This window comes from Dipodomys spectabilis, unplaced genomic scaffold, assembly GCF_019054845.1.
Source record: "Dipodomys spectabilis isolate Male_0828 unplaced genomic scaffold, ASM1905484v1 ptg000034l, whole genome shotgun sequence".
Taxonomy (NCBI): Eukaryota; Metazoa; Chordata; class Mammalia; order Rodentia; family Heteromyidae; genus Dipodomys; species Dipodomys spectabilis.
Window position 1 is genome coordinate 9,842,115 of NW_024870711.1, and position 17,863 is coordinate 9,859,977.

Below are 17,863 nucleotides of genomic sequence, written 5' to 3' on the forward strand. Positions count from 1 at the left end.
TGAGTTTTAATTCTCAGTACCAATAATACCCCCCCCCCCCCACAAACCTACCAAATATTAACAGAAAATGGTTGAGATCAATAATGTAGATGAAGTACTAGCCAACACAGAGCCGATCACTAACCGAATGGCGAGCTCATGACTGAGAAAGGTGCAGAGCAAGAGCAGCCCCTGCCATCTGGGAATGCAAAAGTGGAAGACAAGACTGACAGGTTCTCACAAATGCAACACTGTCCTCAGGAGTTTCCAGTCACAGAGGTTGAAAACCGAGCAGCACAAATGGAACTAACATGGAGCTCTCTTCCTGCCAAGCAAAATAGAAGAAAAGACTTCAGCAGAACTCAACAGGGAGAGCTATTTTAAGCTCGTTTGAAAAGGTGAGCGAAAGCTGAAGGAAAGTCACGTTGTCAAGCCCCCTTACGCATGTAAAGGCTGTAAGGTACTGTGTTAGTCTGCCTAAAGACCCCACGATACCCAACTATAGAAAGGAAGCCCAGGGACCCCCTGAGGCTGAGGAGTGACCGGGCGCTGTGCAGGCTTCTCAGGCCAGCCCTGTGACCACGCCGAGCCACTTCCAGTGGTGGGTGGGATTCCCTCACAACACGTGAACTCGGGTGAGAGTGCCCCCCGTGTACATGCTGCACCCCCCCCCACCTCACACCATTTTTTTAACCACTTCACATGGGGGCCAGCCATTACCTCTGCTAATGTGTGCAACCTTCACATGCTCATAAAGTACATCACAAAAATTTCCTTTAAAAAGGAACTAGAAATGGAAAACTCATCAAGCCAGAAAAGTGCCTGTGTGGAAACACTACAAGGCCCAGGGGCCTGTGCTTACCTCCTGGGTGGGTCCTGGGTGAGGGCCTTGCCAATGCAGCAAAGCAGGGAGAGGCGGCGATTCCATGGGGAGGGAAGCGCTCGCTGTTTGCAGAATGTGATCTAGTAAGCAGGTACCTGGTGCCGCTCGACTCAATGATTCCCCCTCCCGCTATGATAGTGGAACAAAAGCACTCGCAGCCCCTTTTGTATGTGTGTCCAGTAAATGACTTGGGATACTCAACATGTCATAAACTGGGTTTTGCCCAACTGTAGGCTACAGAAGTGTTCTGAGCATGCTCAATAGATATATGGCCAGGCTGGGTGGATAGGAGGTTAGCACCTACCAACATTTTCAACCAGCCCAAGTGGGCTCTCTGGGTAGAGACAGGAAGCAATGGGGCTAGAACTGAAGATTCCCATCACAGGAGTGTGGCTGATGGGAAGCAGGCGCCAGAAGCCATCAGTCCTTCCTGCCAAGAACTTGGGTTCCGCTTGGATGAAGATTGCAGGCGTGACGGCTGAGAACACGCTGTGGTGACCTTTGGCCGATGGCAGAACCTCCACGTGGAGCGCGTGATGAGAACTGTGTTTGATCAGTGACTATTTACGTGGCCACAAATTCAGCTCTGCAGGATGAGGGGTGGCTCTTCCCAGCAAAGTGTGGTAGTACATAAGCAAAGGTGGAGAGAGTTCTAGAGAGACCTCTAAATCTACTCAAAAGAGCAAGGGAAGAGGGTAGAATTCATTCAGAAGGTCTGTCCAATCCAAGACTAACAAGACACGAGGCAATGTTTATAGATGTAAAATATTTTATTTGTAAATGGTGATCTTCTAAATCTGTGTCCACAAATTCCAAAACCCATAACACTCTGTATACTTCAAAAAATTCAATTTTTGCCAACATTAGATACTATTATACAGAACAGAAACAACAAAACCTGGGAGCACAAATACTGGTAGGATGTCAGAATTTGTACAAGAGAAGAAAAATATCCAAGAAACAAATTTCATACAGCTATTTATCAAGAGAAAAATATATACAATTGATTTATTCTGTAAGATAAAAATACATCATGCCATATACATTACAGGTTCCGAACTGCATCACTGGCTGTACCGACAGCTCACGAAAGTCTTCATTTCCTACTTAGCCTGTGAAGTGTCAGTACCAGGATTTTTAAAGTACAAAATAAAAAGCTAACCTGGTTCAAAATGCTGATTAAGTTTCTACAAGCAAACACAAAACAGTGTTTTTTTTTATTAAAGAAATGTAAACAAACAGTTCATACAAACACATTTTAAAATTACATCTTCGAAAAACCCTATTGCCGGAGTCCTCAGCTGTGAGCGCAATTGCGTCTCTCGCTCTTGTCTTTTTTTTTTTTTTTAATTTTTCAAATTTTTGTGTTAAATAGAAGGCTAAGGAATTAGGTTAAGTTCCTGCTACATGATTCTAGTATGTTTACGTGATTCTTTGTGGTCTAGTCAAAACTACTGCTGAAGAAAAAGCTCAGCCTCCATTGGGTGTTTGAACAGTTATTCACAGTTATCACAAATTGTAAGCACAAAAAACCTGACTGAAGAAGTAGGGATGCAACAATATAATATGAAAAAATTAGTTTAAATTACCAAAACAGCTATAAAAGTTGTAGTCGTAGCATTCGTTTTGTTGTGTAGGAAGTTAGGTGTAGAAAACAAGTACAAGAGACATGGTTTCCAAAAAACCCAAACACTAGGGTGAACTTTCGTTTGTTACATAATTGCAATGGCGTATTCAATAACACAGAATTATATTGTAACATCCCTATGACGTTTTATAAGCACCGAGCTGCTGCGGAGCCTGGGAGCATTTGGTCAATAACTATTTTTATACTGTATTTTTTTTTCAAAATATTTACACATTTGTACAAAGTAACAGGGTTTGTTAGTTCTGCAGGTAACAGCAGCAGCTTGGCTTTCTTCTAACTTTTATTTAAAAATAGCTTCATTCACTTATTCAATAATAAATACAAAAAGTTTCTCTTATTTTACAGAAATCAAAAACTACAATAAACTGACTCATGGAATCAAGTATTTAAGTGTATTTAGTGCAAGTTATTATCCCTTAGCTCTAGCCCTAAGGAAGCCATCTCGGTACATTCCTTCATCAGTGGTGTCCGCGGTCGGGGGCCGCGCATGCGCGCGGGGGGGGGGGGGGGAGGGGGTCCGCGCAGGGGGGGCTGCGCGGAGGCCGCGCATGCGCGGGCCGGCGCCGGCCGCTGGTGATGTCTCTCTACATTCATGGGAAGCCCCGCCGGCGGCCGCGCGGAGCCCCAGTGAAAGTTCTCCTCAGTGGGACGAACGAACAACACGAACGACACGGACGAGACGAACGAGGGACGAAACCACCACGGGAGGGGGGGCGGGGGAAAGAGGAAGAAGGAAAAACCAAAAGTGCTGGGCCCTCCTGCGGGCCGTGGCGGGGCGGCGCGGGGCGCGGCGGGGCGGCCGCGGCGGGCGGCGTCAGTTCATCCACTTGCGGCAGTTGACCGCCCCGCAGTGGCACGGGATCTTGTGCTGGTCGTCCTCGAAGTCGAACTTGTAGTCGTAGCAGAGCTGCCCGGGCAAAGACGCGTGAGCCGCGCGCGCCCCGCCCCGCCCCGCGCGCCCCCGCGCCCCCGCCCGGAGCCCGGGGGAGAGGGGGCTGGTGCCTGGGGCGGGCTGTCCCACGCGGCCGCCGGGCGCCACGGCAGCCGGCAGCCGAGGCAGCGAGCCCGCCCGTGCGGGGGGGGGGGGGGGGAGCCCGCGCCCCAGGGCATTGGCACACGGGCGGGCGTGGTGGGGCGCGAGCCGCCGCCCCTCCGCCCAGCTCTCGAGGCCGGCACCGCGCTACTGGAAGGGGTCAGTTTTCTCCTACAGAAAGCCCAAGGGCACGGGGGAGATGGCGGGAGGCCCGTGCCGCAGGCCGCGGACCCAGCCACAGGCGGCAGAGCCGGCCGCAGGCCGCGGACCCGGCCGCAGAGCCAGCCGCAGGCAACAGGCCGCAGAGCCAGCCGCAAGCCGCAGAGCCAGCCGCAGGCCGCAGAGCCAGCCGCAAGCCGCAGGCCGCAGAGCCGGCCGCAGGCCGCAGGCCGCGGAGCCGGCCGCAGGCAACAGGCCGCAGAGCCAGCCGCAGGCCGCAGAGCCAGCCGCAGGCAACAGGCCGCAGAGCCAGCCGCAAGCCGCAGGCCGCAGAGCCAGCCGCAAGCCGCAGAGCCAGCCGCAGGCCGCAGAGCCAGCCGCAGGCAACAGGCCGCAGAGCCAGCCGCAGGCAACAGGCCGCAGAGCCAGCCGCAGGCAACAGGCCGCAGAGCCAGCCGCAAGCCGCAGGCCGCAGAGCCAGCCACAAGCCGCAGGCCGCAGAGCCAGCCGCAGGCCGCAGAGCCAGCCGCAAGCCGCAGGCCGCGGACCCACCGCAGGCCGCGGCACCTGCTTGCCTCAGGCTCTCGCGGGCCTTGGGCTGCTGCGGACCCTCGCCACGGACTCCCAGAGCGGACTACGAGCCTATGAGCGTGGACGCGGGGCCGCCTCACCGCAGCCAGGGCCGTGCAGAAACCCACTGGGGCTCTGCACCGCAGGTTCTAGACCCCAGCACGACTCCCTGGGCCAAGCACGCGTGTGAATGACAGCCGGGGAAGGAAAACCAGGCGATCCAGACCATCCGAGCTGGCGAGAAGCCAGGCAGAGGAGAGGTTACCATGCTAGTTTTTTTTCTTTTTAATCTTTACACTCCAGTCCTGGGGCTTGAACTCATGGCCTAGTGCGCTGTCCCTGAGCTGTTTTGCTCAAGACCAGCACTCTACCACTTGAGCCACAGCACCACTTCTGGCTTTCTCTGTGTACGTGGTACTGAGGAATCGAACCCAGGACTTCATGCATGCTAGGCAAGCACTCTACCAGTGAGCCACCTTCCCAGCCAATGCTAGAGATTTTAATGTCAGTTAAATGACAGGTATGTGACAGTGGGTCACAGGTCAAAGGTTATAGGGCATAGAAGGCTCCTGAGACATGCAAAAAGGTGTGGATGGAACGAACACTGACACCAAACACTCAGACCAGTGAAGGAGGCACCCGAGTGCCTAACAGGAAGCTTTTCCAGCTCCTAGCAAGGGAGAAGGGAAATGGCCACATGAAAGAGCAGCCGCCCCCCGACGCCGGCACGGACAGACCCCCTCACCTCTTCTCCTTTCTGGATTCTCCGGTTGGAGCTGATGATGATCTTGTGTCCTCTCTCAAAAGTGACCACTTCAGCCACACAGTTCGGGGCACAGGAATGGTTGATATACCTGCAAGCCAGGCCAGAAAACTACTGATTGTAAAACAACTAGAAAACTTTACAAACTTTCAATTCATTGGGAAAACCTTTTGCTAATTACATTTGTACTTATCAGTTAACTAAACAAATTTTAAATAAGTCAAATTTTAAGAATTCCTCCCAAAACATTTTCTATAAGCCACGTGGCATAGTGGTGTATACCTATAATCCCAGCACTTAGGAAGCTGAGGGAGTTCCAGGCTAGTCTCAGTTAGCAAGGTCTAGGGCAAGTAAATCCTGTAATTCCTGCTACTTAAGAAACAGAAATAGGAGAACCATGATTCAATGCCAGTTCCATGGTCACTATACATATGATTGTCCAGAAGATTTGGTTTCAAAGAATTAGCCCAATGTGGTAGCTCACACCTGTAATCCCAGCTGCAAGGGAGGCAGAGGCAGGAGGATCATTGTCTAAGGCCAGCCCTGAACAAAAGCTAAGACCCTACTTGAAAACCAAGGCAAAAAGAGCTGAGGGGCGTGGCTGAGGAAGAAGTTCTGCCTAGCAAGCATGAGGCCCCCAGCTAGAATCCCAGCACCACTGGGGAAGCGGGGCAGTGACAGCACATGCACATGTGCACGTTTTGAACGTGCAGTCACTGTGAGTCTCGTGAGAACACACCGGTGTCCACCCCTCCCCTGGCTCCTTGGTGCCTGCAGTGCGGCTTGGACTCAGGACCGCGCTCAGTTGGCTTTTTCGCTCAAGGCTGGCGCTGGAAGAGCTCCACTTCCCGTCTGTGGCAGGCACAGCCCCTCACCTTGCAGGCCCTCCCGTGAGTGTGGCATCGATCACGTGGTCGTTGTCCATGCGGAACATGTACACGCCGCGGTTCTAGGGGGAAGGCAGGCAGAATGAGCGCCAGGGCCCCGACTGCATCAGGCCAGGCCTGTGGCGGGCAGGTCACAGGTCACAGGCCACCGGCGGCGCAGCTCAGCAAGGACAGGAGCAGCGCGGCAGGGCTTCGCGGCTGCACACCGTGTGGCCCGCGAGCTGTGCAGTTCAGGTGTGCGGGAGGCGCAGGAGGAGACGCTGCGGTGGGTCGGCATGTGCTGAGGGGCTGCAGCCTACCTGGGACTCATAGAGTTTCTCCTTCCTGTTGGCCACTTCATTGCGAATGATCGTTCCGATGTACTCGATCACCATGGTGTGCTTCTCGATGTCTCTGGCGGCGTACAGGCCCAGCCCCTGCAAGGAGAACCGAGCCCGTCCCGCTGCCGTCCCACTGTCCTGCCACAGCCCCTTCCCGTGCTCTACCGAAGCCGGGACTTCAGGCCACCCTGTGCTCCAGTCTTCAACTGAATGGTACTTTCTGAAATTTAAAACCCTGGCAATATTAATACCGAATACCACATCATCAGTACTTTGTGTCTTACATGAAATTCTGTCTCCGCTGGGGGTCAAATGTGTCCAGGAAGCCCAGCACCCAGAGGCCCTTGCGAGTAGGGGCTCCCTGGGAGTCGGGCTGCGCTGTGGGAGGAGGCCTTCGCAGAGTGCCTGGCCTCATCTACCAGGGCTCCTCAGCATCCTGTTCCACCAACCACCAGTGCAGCAAGTGATCTCCAAGCCACTCCCAAGCAGTCCTACCCCCCCCCCCCCCCAGCTATGAGTGCGGCATCCTGCCCCGCACCCCTCCATTCAGTAAGGCCCAGTGGAACAATGAATCTAAGGAAATAAAAAGAGCTAACTGTGAGAAATGAATCACTATAAGACTGCTACTTTTAGGTTTGGCTGGGAGCTTCCTGGGAGCCAAGGCAAAGAAGAGAAGAGAAAATACTGTGCTCTATCAGGAAGTTTGGAAACAAATGCAGTGAAGCCCCATGCCGGAAGCGAGCAGGCTGGAGAGAACCGGGGCTGCTGTGGCCGCTCGCGAGGCGCTGCGCTTCCAGTGCCAGCTGTTCTGAAAGACTAATGCTGAAAACTGCAGAAAAACAAAACATGGGGAAAAGGCAATTCTCATGTATAATCTAGTACTTTCTTGTGCTAGTGTGGGTTGGGCCTGCAGGTGGCGTGGCGTGGCGTGGCGTGGAGCGGCCGCGCGCTGGCCGCGGGGAGAGTGAGACAGCAGTGTGCAAGCACAGCCAGTCTGTTCGCTCAGTTCTAATGTGACTCAGAAGTGAGCACCTCTGCAGAGCAGTAGAGGCTGGTTAAGCTCCAACAAGAGGTAAGAGGAAGAAACAGAGCACACGCACCTGTACGTGAAAATCTATTAATAATATTGGCATTATTGGTAATCTATTCATAATATTGGTATTGAACATAAAGTTGTTATGAAGGAGTGGATAGTTAAATGGTGCTTTACTAGTGGCCATATGTATGTATGGGTATATATGTACATGCATATGTGTGTATGGGTATATATGTACATGCATATGTATGTATGGGTATATATGTACATGCATATGTATGTATGGGTATGTATGTACATGCATATGTATGTATGGGTATGTATGTACATGCATATGTATGTATGGGTATGTATGTACATGCATATGTATGTATGGGTATATATATGTATATGCATATGTGTATGTACATTTTGGTGCCAGTCTGGGGGTTGAACTCAGGATTTGTGCTCTGTCCACTCAAGGCTGGTGTTCTACCACTTAAGCTATAGTTCTACTTCTTGCTTTTTGCTGGTTCACGCCTGTAATCCTAGCTACTTAGGAGGCTGAGAGCTGAGGATCATGGTCCAAAGCCAGCCCGGACAGGGGAGTTCCTGAGACTTTTTTTTTTTCGGTCCGGTCGTGGGGCCTGAACTCTGGGCTGGGCGCTGTCCCTCAGCTCTTCAGCTCAAGGCTAGCGCTCTGCCACTTGAGCCACAGTGCCACTTCCGGCTTTTGTCTTTTTGCTTATGTGGTGCTGAGGAATCGAACCCAGGGCCTCATACATGCAAGGCAAGCGCTCTACCACTGAGCCATCTTCCCAGCCCACCCTGAGACTCTTATCTCCAATAAACCACTCAGAAAACCAGAATTGGTACTGTGGCTCCAGTGGTGGAGTGCTAGCCTTGAGCTGAAGCCTGAGGGACAGCGCCCAGGCCGACTTCAAGCCCCATGGCAGACCAAAAAAAAAAAAAAAAGATCACACAGACCTTCCTGCCCAGACTGACTTTGAACTATAATCCTTAGACATCAGCCTTCTGAGCAGCTAGGATTACAGGCGAGAGCCACTGGTGCCCAGCTCATAAACATATTTTTGATTTTTGCCACTGCTCATGCCTGTCATCTTGTGACCTGGGAGGTAGAAATCTGGACAACTGCAGCGCTAGGCTAGCCCAGGCAAAAAGTTAGTGAGACCCCATTTCAATCAACAAACTAGGTATGTCAGTTACTTGAAAACGAACTGAAGCCAAAAAGGACTGTAATATGGCTCAAGTGATAGAAAACCTGCCTATCTTTGAGCACAGAGAGCAAACTTCAATTCTGCTACTTCCAAAAAAAGGGGGTAAAAGGCAAGAAAAATGTAGATCTTGAAAATCTTGACCAAGACTTCTAGAAAATTATACATATTTACCTATATAAAAATCAAAATACTAGCCCAGTGCTGGTGGCTCAGGCCTGTAATCTTAGCTACTTAGGAGGCTGAGATCTGAGGATCACAGTTCAAAGCCAGCCTGGGCAGGAAAGACCATGAAACTCTTATTTTCAATAAAGCACTAGAAAACCAGAAGTGGTGTTGTGGCTCAAGTGGTAGAATGCTCACCTTGAGCTGAAGAGCTGAGGGACAGCGCCCAGGCCCAGAGTTCAAGCCCCATGACCGACCAAAACAAAACAACTTTCTGGACATAAGAGGTTCTTCTACAGGAGAAAAGTACTGAATAATGAAAGTTGCCACAAAAACCGATAGATAGATGCTATTAAGTATGGAATTCTCAGAGAGGAGAACCCAAGTGGCAGACATGAGAAGATGCCCATCAATCAGCAGTTAGAAACTGAAATTAAGAGCACAGAACCATGCATGCTCCTCAGACTGGGAAAGCACAAGGAGGTGTCAACACTGTTGCACAAGAGAAAGTATGAAAACGCCAAAGTTGTCCCTTCCCTGTAAAAGCATGCGATTACGACCTTTGTGAAAACTATCTACTGAAAAGTAGATATAGTCTCATACTGAACTGTATTTTGTGAATTATCCCACTACAAGGTGGAGGGGAACTATCAATACAAGGATGTTGGTCAAGATACCGATGGCTCACTGCTCGTTGTGAGCAACACTGTAAGAAAACGAAGGCTCCTCCTTGGAGTGCACAGCTGCACTCCAACAGCATCATGAGCACTATAGCCACAAACAAGAGTGAGTATGGATGGGAAAAGTACAGATGTGCATGTCATCTAAGATCAGAGCAGAGAGCATAGAGCATATCTGCTCCCATCCACAAGATCGCCAGGTAGGGAGCAGAAGGTAGACAGAAGAATGGAAGGAGAAAAGAAATGACCAGGCCAGACTTCTCCAAACTGCTTGAAGAGACAGTTAAACGCACCTCAGGAAGGAAAGGAGATGAGCAGAACACTGTGAAAGCATCTAAAGGGAAAGCAGGTGACTGATAAGGAGAAAGCACAGGAAGGCAGCACAGGCAGAGCCCCAGAAAGGTCACATTGTTAGCAATGCTGGAGTGAGATATTAAACAAAAAGACTAAGAATACAAAAGGCTCTTAGATGGCTGTTTAAAACTGGAAGAGAAGTCTCAGAAAGCATGGATGGGAAACCGCGTACAGAAGAAAAGGGGAAGAAGCTATGACTAAAGGTGGAAATCCTTCTTTGGCTCCTCCCAAGCTGAAATCTCCAATCTGTATGTGTCAACAAGCTTCCAGCCGCCGCTGCTGTTGCTGCTGCTAGCCTGGGGTCTACATGAGTCCCAATCTCCAGCCCATAGGCACAGAGAGAAAACAGTGGGGAAGAACTTGCAGAGAATCAAAATAAGAACTTTGTCAGACTAATGGTCATGACACAACAGACTTAAGGGTCATCAAATGAGGAAATGGAAAATAAAAGGACCTGAAACATCCAAGAATAAATTCAGGGAATAGGAAAAAGCTTATACTGAAGGAACAAGAGTGCATGTAGATAATGGGCTACTGATCTGTATGTGTACATGTATATGGATCAGTATTATCATTGTTGTTTAATCTCAGGGTCATTACTGTTTGAGCCATATCCCTAAGTCCTTTTCGCTTTACCTATTTTGCAGATAGGGTCTCATGCTTTTGGCCTTGACTTGGCCTTGGACTGTGATCCTCCTATCTCTACTTCTAATGTAGCTGGAATTTCAGGTCTGCCTTGGAGGAGGCCGAGAGTGGATGGAAGAGAACTTTCAGAGAGAGGGGGAATCATCCAGCTTTAGGGTGTCTGGGGTGGGCTCCGAGGGGAGCTGAAGCTGTGACACTCCTCAGGATCATCAGGAGCTCAGAGGACAAGTGGGCTGGAGACCCAGGAACTGGACACCTTTTCTAAACGAGAACTGCCCAATTCCACTCTGGGAAGTCCGGAAAGAGACATGAACTAGGGAAGTGCAGGGCTGCAGTGTAGGTGTCGGGGTACTGGCGTCATTGCAAATGCTTGAGCCATGAAGAGCTTTATCTGGAGATGCTCTATTACTTATCAAATGCCTGAAAAGGCAACATCTAAAGGATGAGGTAACTTCCAAAACTGGAGTGCCTTGTGCAAACGTTTTCACTTGTGGTTTTCCAAGGGTGTGGCATAGCGGCAGTGAGCGCTCCACAGCTGGTGCGTGCTTTTTGGCTTGCTCTCGGCTGGGGGACATCTGTACCAGGCCCCTTCGTGTTCCCATGGACAAGGCTGAACATGACTTTGAAGGTGAGATTCCGGGACGGGGGATGTGGCTCAACGGAAAAGCACTTATATGAGGCCCCAGCACCGTAATAAAAAATTCAAAAGAAAACAGATTTCCAAACAAAGCAGACAAGAGTCTGCCTCCGCCACCACGTGAAATCCCTGGCTACTGAGACCTCAAGACCCCCTTCTCCTATCGCTCCCCTTCCGGAAGCCAAAATAGTCACCTGGATCCGAGACCGGGCGAGATACACATTGGATTTCCACTCGGTCTTCATTCTTCGGTATTGAGAGGACTTGGAGTGGACGAACTGCTTGCTGTAGGGCGCGTTCAGCTCGCCCGTCACTGTGCTCTGGAAGGACTTGGAGGTGCTGGTGCTGTTGAGGGTGTGAGGCCTGCGGATGACGGCGGACCAACAGGAAAACAAAAGGAAAACTGAAGACACCTCTGACAGCACGGAAGCCAGGCCGCTTCACCGACAGGCACACACGGAAAGTTGCCTAGCAGAGACACGCGCGCATCCTCCGAGGATGTCGGCCGCACACAGCCAGAGACAGCAGGGTTTGTAAGCAGCGGACAAGTCAAGCACAAACACCACTAGCAATGCCTAGAAACCCTGGGCTGTACTATGTGAAGTTAAAACAAAATACCTTAACACAAACCTCTTGACATGGGCACTCATTTTAGGTTCCGAGCGGGCACAGCCTGTGGGGTTCACGGCGAGGGGAAGCTCCATGAGAGGATTCCGGCCGTACCGGAAGCTGTAGTTCTCACACGCCTCAACCCCGGGCAGCTGGAAGGAAGCAGAGGCACAAGAGTTAACTCACCTGCCCAGGAGCCAGAGCCCAGACAATCCTGAGTTGGCAAAGGGTGGCTGAGAGGGAAAGCACGGAGGACATAGTTTCCAGTAACAACATGAGCCTTTATCTAACAAAGTTAACCTAGAGTCAGCGGGGAGTATTCAAGTTCCGTTTCACAGCAGAACCTGGGAGAGCCTGGTAAATGCTCCTTAAGGAAAACCATTCCCCCACAGCAGCCTCACCAAGCAAAGCCGGCGTGTGGGGCTAGGACGCGGTGACTGCCACAGGCACGGGCACGTGGCGAGTCACGCTCAGTTCTTTCACTTAGAGTAATGCCCAATTTCCATCTGGGATTTTTCAACTAGGCAAGATTACAAGTCTGAGCTGGGGACAGGGCTTGAGTGGTAGAGCACTGGCGTAGCCAGTCAAAGCCCCAAGTTCAAGCTCAGGGCTCAGAGGAAAAAAGGAAAAGTTCAAAGTCATTTAGATGTCTTACTTTCTTCTCACTTTGCTCCAATGTGACAGTGGCCTGAGGGCTGGCTCAATGTCTAGAAGAGTGGGAACTGAAGGTTTATTCGGAAAGTGATTTTTAAGAACACACTTTTTAGGAATTGTATTTCTCTAGGGTCACAGGGGCTGTCAGCCACGTGGGCAACAGCAAGGCTCATGACTCAGGGCCACTGCGGCTCTCCTCCAAGCCAACACCGCTTTTATTCTGGAAGAGACTGCTGTATGATCACATGATTTTGCGAAGCACTGTGTAGCTATGGTTCGGTTGGACAGGCTGCTTGGCTTGTTATCTCTCAGGCAGAGGGTCAGAGAGTGACATGCTCATGGCTGCCCCTCAGGGAACAGCCTGCCCCACTCGGGGAAGAGGGCAGGAGAGCACCAGGAAGGCTCCCTTGGACTCGGCCGTGCCCAGGAACATCAGAGGCTGAGGGGCAGGTGGGCTCCGCACCCATCTGGAACAGACAAGATGGACAGGGCTGGGTTCCCTCTCAGTGGACAGAGACCTGTGTCTCCAAAATCATCCCTCGGGCCTGTTTTCCTCAGAACACACGGGGCAGTGGCCATGGCGAGTCTGGAAGCAGCACAGGCTCGGCCCCGAGCGAGACACTCACTGATTCAGCTATGCGCGCCACCGCCGAGACAGTCAGGCCGAACAGGTCTTCTCCTTTTAAATACGCGGGGAAGAGCTGGAGCATTTCAGATTTCTTCCTCACACATGCCACAGGCTCTAAAATCTTATCCCAAACACCTACACATGGACAAGAAATTATTTTTCATCATCAACTTGACTTCGATTTTAAGCAGGCAGAGAAACAGGACACAGTAGAATCTCCACTCAAATACTCAATACCTTCCAAACTGAACCAGCTGGGCAGTAACTTAACAAACTTGTCTAGAAAGTGGCAGCAACATAAGAGTTAAATCATTTCATGTTGATTAAATATTATTGATTTTAAAACAACAAGCCCAAATGGTACCATCTGCAGAATATTCCTTTCCTCTCTGAATTGAATTAAAATGTGAAACTGATAATAAGCTTAGCGCATTTCACACTTTGTTTAGAAGAACTAGCAAATGCTTACAAAGCAACTCCTCCTGGTAGCTCCTGTGCCAACAAAAATGACAATGCACACCTGACCTGGAGTGAAAGTGAGATGCCTGAAACCCACTCTCCCCTGACACTCCTGGCAGGAGCCACCGCACACTCGCTGATACCACATGCTCCACGACAGCACACCCTGCAACACTGCACGCTCCATGCCTCGTTCCCGCCTTGTCACATGCTGCAAGGTCATGACAAACTACAAACTGTTCACACATTTATTTGACCAACTCTTGTGTCGCATCCCGTATTTATTCATGAAAATGCTTAGAAAACTTTACAGCAAAGAACAAGATGTGATAACAAAGCAGCTAAAATCAGTACTTGCCAACCAAAGAAAAATCTATGAAATACGTGAACAAGCAAGGAAATACTCGTTCATTAAATTTAACAATCGAGCCTCTGACTGTGCAGGGCCGAGTCAGCAGAGTTACCTTTGGGTGAGGAGTCACTCAAGACCAGGTCTTCATGGCCTTGCTCCACGATCCTGATGACAAACACCGGGCGTCCATCTTTCTCCTCAATGGAACACAGGTAACGGCAGCGTCTGTTGGCATAGCGAGTGCTCCAGTACAACCGACTGGCTTCATAGCCCACAGGAAAGAGTGCTTTAGGAGAGTGGAATGCCTGCATTTGCTGTGGAAGCAGCTGGCCAATCGTGTGGAAGATAAGGCTTCCCACGCGGAAGGTATGGTCCCGCTCTCCTCGCTGCACAATGCTGGCGATCTGCCGTACCTCGTCCCGTTGCACATAGACCCTTCTGAAGACGGCAAAGTAACTTAGCTCTTGCTCATGGATTCCCTTTGGTTTGTGCATGGGGCAAAGCATAGTTTTGTCTTTAAAAAACATGCATTGTGCTTTAATGGCGCAAGTAAAGTGATAAATGTTGGTGCACCGGAATCTGTGGCATCCGCTGGTGGCACCCGTCTTATGACAGAAGACACATTTCATTTGCAGACCTCTCCTCAGGGCTAGCTCTACATTTATTAAGGCACCAGCCTGAGTCTCATAGACCTCGGTGGACCACAGAGCACAATTCAAGTGGACCCACAGGTCCAGGTCGAGGTTGAGCAGCCTTGCCGGTCCATCTGTCAACCCATCGCCTTCTTCGTGACAAAAGCAACACTTTCGGTAGTCTTTAGGCACAGGGTCAGGTTTAAGAGAAGTGCCCAGTTTCCTTAGAAACTCATCTATTTCATCCTCACAGGGCGGTTTGAATGTCCCCTTAGGGATTACAATATGAATGCTCCATTTCTTCCACTTCATTCCTCTCCACTTCTTATTTAGTGGCCGACAGTCTTCAAGCCCACCGTGGACAGTCCTCAGCCGAGGCTTCAGCTTGACCGTTACCTTGAGCTCATCAGGCTTCGCCTCTACTTGGGCTGCCTCAAAGGCAGGAGGGAATGCAATGGGAGGCGACGGAGGGGGGGATGCTTTCTCCTGGAACTTGGGGAGACAGTGCACGTCCAAAGTGGAGATGTTGTTGCTGTACTGGTGGAATGCCTTGGAGGGCATCTCTCTCAGAGGCGACTGTGGCAACGAAGGGATGGGCTCCTGGGAGGCAAAAGGAAACCATGGGGAAGACAGTCCATCACACACCCTGAAGCAATTTGTGTCAGGGAAGCCTCACGCGTGGCACAAGTCAGCCCTGAACCTCTAAGGGTGGTCAGGCAAAGCGAATCAAAGTGGGGAGGGGGATCCCCTCCTATCTTTCTTCAAAAGCACTACCTAGAGAATGCTGTCCTTCTGTGAACGTTCCTTCTCTGACGAAAGAAGCCAGAGTCGTCAACGCTGTCAGAAAATCTAGCTATTTGTGTTAAGACTTCGGCAGTGTCAGCTGCTAAGAGCTCATTCCCCTTTCCTGAACCTTCTGGCCACTGATCTTGGGCTCCATGTCCCCAGCTGGTGTGAATGTGATGATAACCCACAGCCTCTCCTCTGCACACACGCCAGCGCCTTAGTACAAGTTGTGAAATATCCATGTTTCACATAAAACCCAGACCTGGCCACAACTACCCGGTGAAAACCACTCCCCTACTCACCTAAGCCAACACATTTTAATTAAAATTCTAAATTCAATTGTCTGATAGCCTTGATTTCGTTGTTAAAAAATAAGTCTCTGCAATTTGCTCCAGGAAAGTTAGAGTGAGCTTGTGACTTTAAATGAGCATCATTATTCCACAATACTGGGAAATTTGGGAAATTATGTAATCACTTAATCACAATTAAAAAAAAAAAAAAAGAACCTTGGGGAAGGCAGGGAGGGAAGGGATAGTAGGGGGAAAACAATGGAGGGGGCAACAATGCTCAATAGGAAGTGTACTCCTTACCTTACTCATGTAACTGTAACCCTCTGTATAGTATCTTTACAATAAAAATTTTAAAAAGAAAAAAAAATAAGTGTCTGGACTATTCTTTTGTGAAAGACACTAAAGCAATTGTCTGGAGAAGAATGACTGGCTGTCTTACTTATAAGAAGAACATCTGCTTCAAAACCTACAATTAAAAATGTATCAATTCCATCAACTACATAGTTAGATGCACTTAACTGGTACAAGATAAAGCAGCTTGCTATGAGTAAAATGCTTTTTTTTTTTTTGTTGGTTGTAGGGCTTGAATTCTGGGCCTGTGCGCTGTCCCTCAGCTCTTCACCTCAAGGCTAGTGCTCTACCACTTGAGCCACAGAGCCACTTCTGGTTTTCTGGTGGTTTATTGGAGGTAAGAGTCTTATGGACATTCCTACCCCAACTGGCTTTGAACCACAACCCTCAGATATCAGCCTCTTGAGTGGCTAGATTACAGGTGAAAGCCACTGGTGCCCGGCAAGTAAAATGCTTTCTCTCACAATGCATGAATAGTTACATTTTATTTTTGTGAGGTTTTCAGCCTTCCTGCTCACAAAAATAAAAATCAACAAAACAATTTCCAAGGTTAATATATGCAATTGGTAGAACACGAGATTTCAGTATTAGTGTTCTATTTGAACTTTAAAAAAATCTAATTTATGCTGTCCACTTTTGTCTAATAGATCAAGGCTATTTCCAACCTCAGGAAAACCTGATTAGGTTTTCTACTTGGGAGCTTTACCCATGAGGAGGGAGAAATCTTTCCATGTCTACTGTGTACCTACAGAACAGAAATCTTTATTACATATTGCTTAGTGAGAGTGGCCCAACTTTACCTTACTCTCTGGGTTTTTCGCTTGTGTGGTTGATGAATAAAGAATAAAGCAGTTATTACTACAAAAGACAATGTCCTTCTCCATTCTCCTAATGCTCTCCCGGGAATCCTGAAAAACAAAGAGAAATGCATAGAGATCACCCCAAGCAGAACTTCACTCAAGCAAGAGCCACACAGCTGACAGCAAAATCTGGAGTGGCCTTCTACCTTAATATGAGTTATCACTTAGTCATTCCACCAGAGAAAAAAAGATTGCACAAAGTGTACTGTCCAGATTCCATTTTATTCATCACTAATAATTTGACAGTGTGCTGTAATCATCTGACCTAAGCCCAAGTCTGCCGAATACATGCTGGTGCTACACCAGGAAATTGCCCCTCACCCACACTCCACCCGGGGCCGTGTGTGCTATGAAGGGACTCCTCCCTCCCCCAGGAGCAGCCGCTGCTGAGGTCACCTCCTCTGGGTGAAGGGCAGGGACCTTAAGAATAGTAAAGTACCTTGTTTGCAAAGGCTAGATCCTTGAAAGACTTCCGTACCCCACTTCCAAGAATAACCACCTTGCAGTGACAGCACCACTGCGGCCGGAGCACTCCGCTTTCGGTGACACCGTGGCTAGAATCCTTATATCCAGAGAGACCTACGAGCGACCCGCGTTTTAGTAATTAAAACTGACCAACGACACAGGTTGTACATGGTGTAAAATTATGCTGTATCAACCAATTACAGCATGGTTCATTAATGTACTTTAGACTAATAAAAATCTTATCCAGTAAGCAATGGTTACATGGCATCTATGATGTGATGCTGGAGCACAAATAAAAAAAACACTTATTCTCAAACAGCTGAGAAAGAAGTGCTAGGATGAAAGAATCAGACAAACCCAAGTCACCAGGACAGAGTCACATCCACGCAGAGCGCACAGAGAGCAGGGAGAGTCCTACTGCCTAAGGAGTCACGATGACACTAACACGTGCCACAGGAGAAGAGAAACGTAGACAAGAGACTCAAGTGTGACGCAGCACCAAAGAGAACTAAGGAAAGATCTGAAGTAAAGTATAAACGAGGCCTTGGGGATTGGAAGGCGCCAGGTCGGCTTCTGGAGGTCACTCAGCTGGAGGTGAAGGCAGAAAGGGCTGAAAGGCTTGAGTGACAGAGCAGCTGGGGCTGAGTTCAAAACTCCAACACAGACAATGCTGAAAGAATGCAGAGGAGAGCTGAGGGGCTGATGGATTCTGTAAGGACAGAAGCAAGACTCTAAGGAAACCTGTGAGCAGGAGGGTGGTGAAGAAGCACTCAAGTGAGATACCAGCAAGAAAGAAGCCATCTC

The 17,863-nt window shown here is 49.5% G+C and overlaps 1 protein-coding gene across 1 annotated transcript in view; it reads right to left on the bottom strand.

Moving 5' to 3' along the window:
* Window positions 1-3,081: 3,081 nt before the first annotated feature.
* The window catches only part of Kmt2c (lysine methyltransferase 2C), a 239,075-nt gene continuing 224,293 nt past the window's right edge, over window positions 3,082-17,863 (bottom strand). Inside the window, exons 51-60 of the mRNA XM_042677114.1 lie at window positions 17,034-17,173; window positions 16,535-16,642; window positions 13,788-14,907; window positions 12,863-12,999; window positions 11,592-11,734; window positions 11,168-11,336; window positions 6,222-6,338; window positions 5,911-5,984; window positions 5,018-5,126; window positions 3,082-3,417 (exon numbers count right to left, since the gene is read on the bottom strand). Coding sequence (XP_042533048.1) covers window positions 3,325-3,417; window positions 5,018-5,126; window positions 5,911-5,984; window positions 6,222-6,338; window positions 11,168-11,336; window positions 11,592-11,734; window positions 12,863-12,999; window positions 13,788-14,907; window positions 16,535-16,642; window positions 17,034-17,173 — 2,210 coding nt within the window. The 3' untranslated portion in view covers window positions 3,082-3,324. The remainder of the gene's footprint in view (window positions 3,418-5,017; window positions 5,127-5,910; window positions 5,985-6,221; window positions 6,339-11,167; window positions 11,337-11,591; window positions 11,735-12,862; window positions 13,000-13,787; window positions 14,908-16,534; window positions 16,643-17,033; window positions 17,174-17,863) is intronic.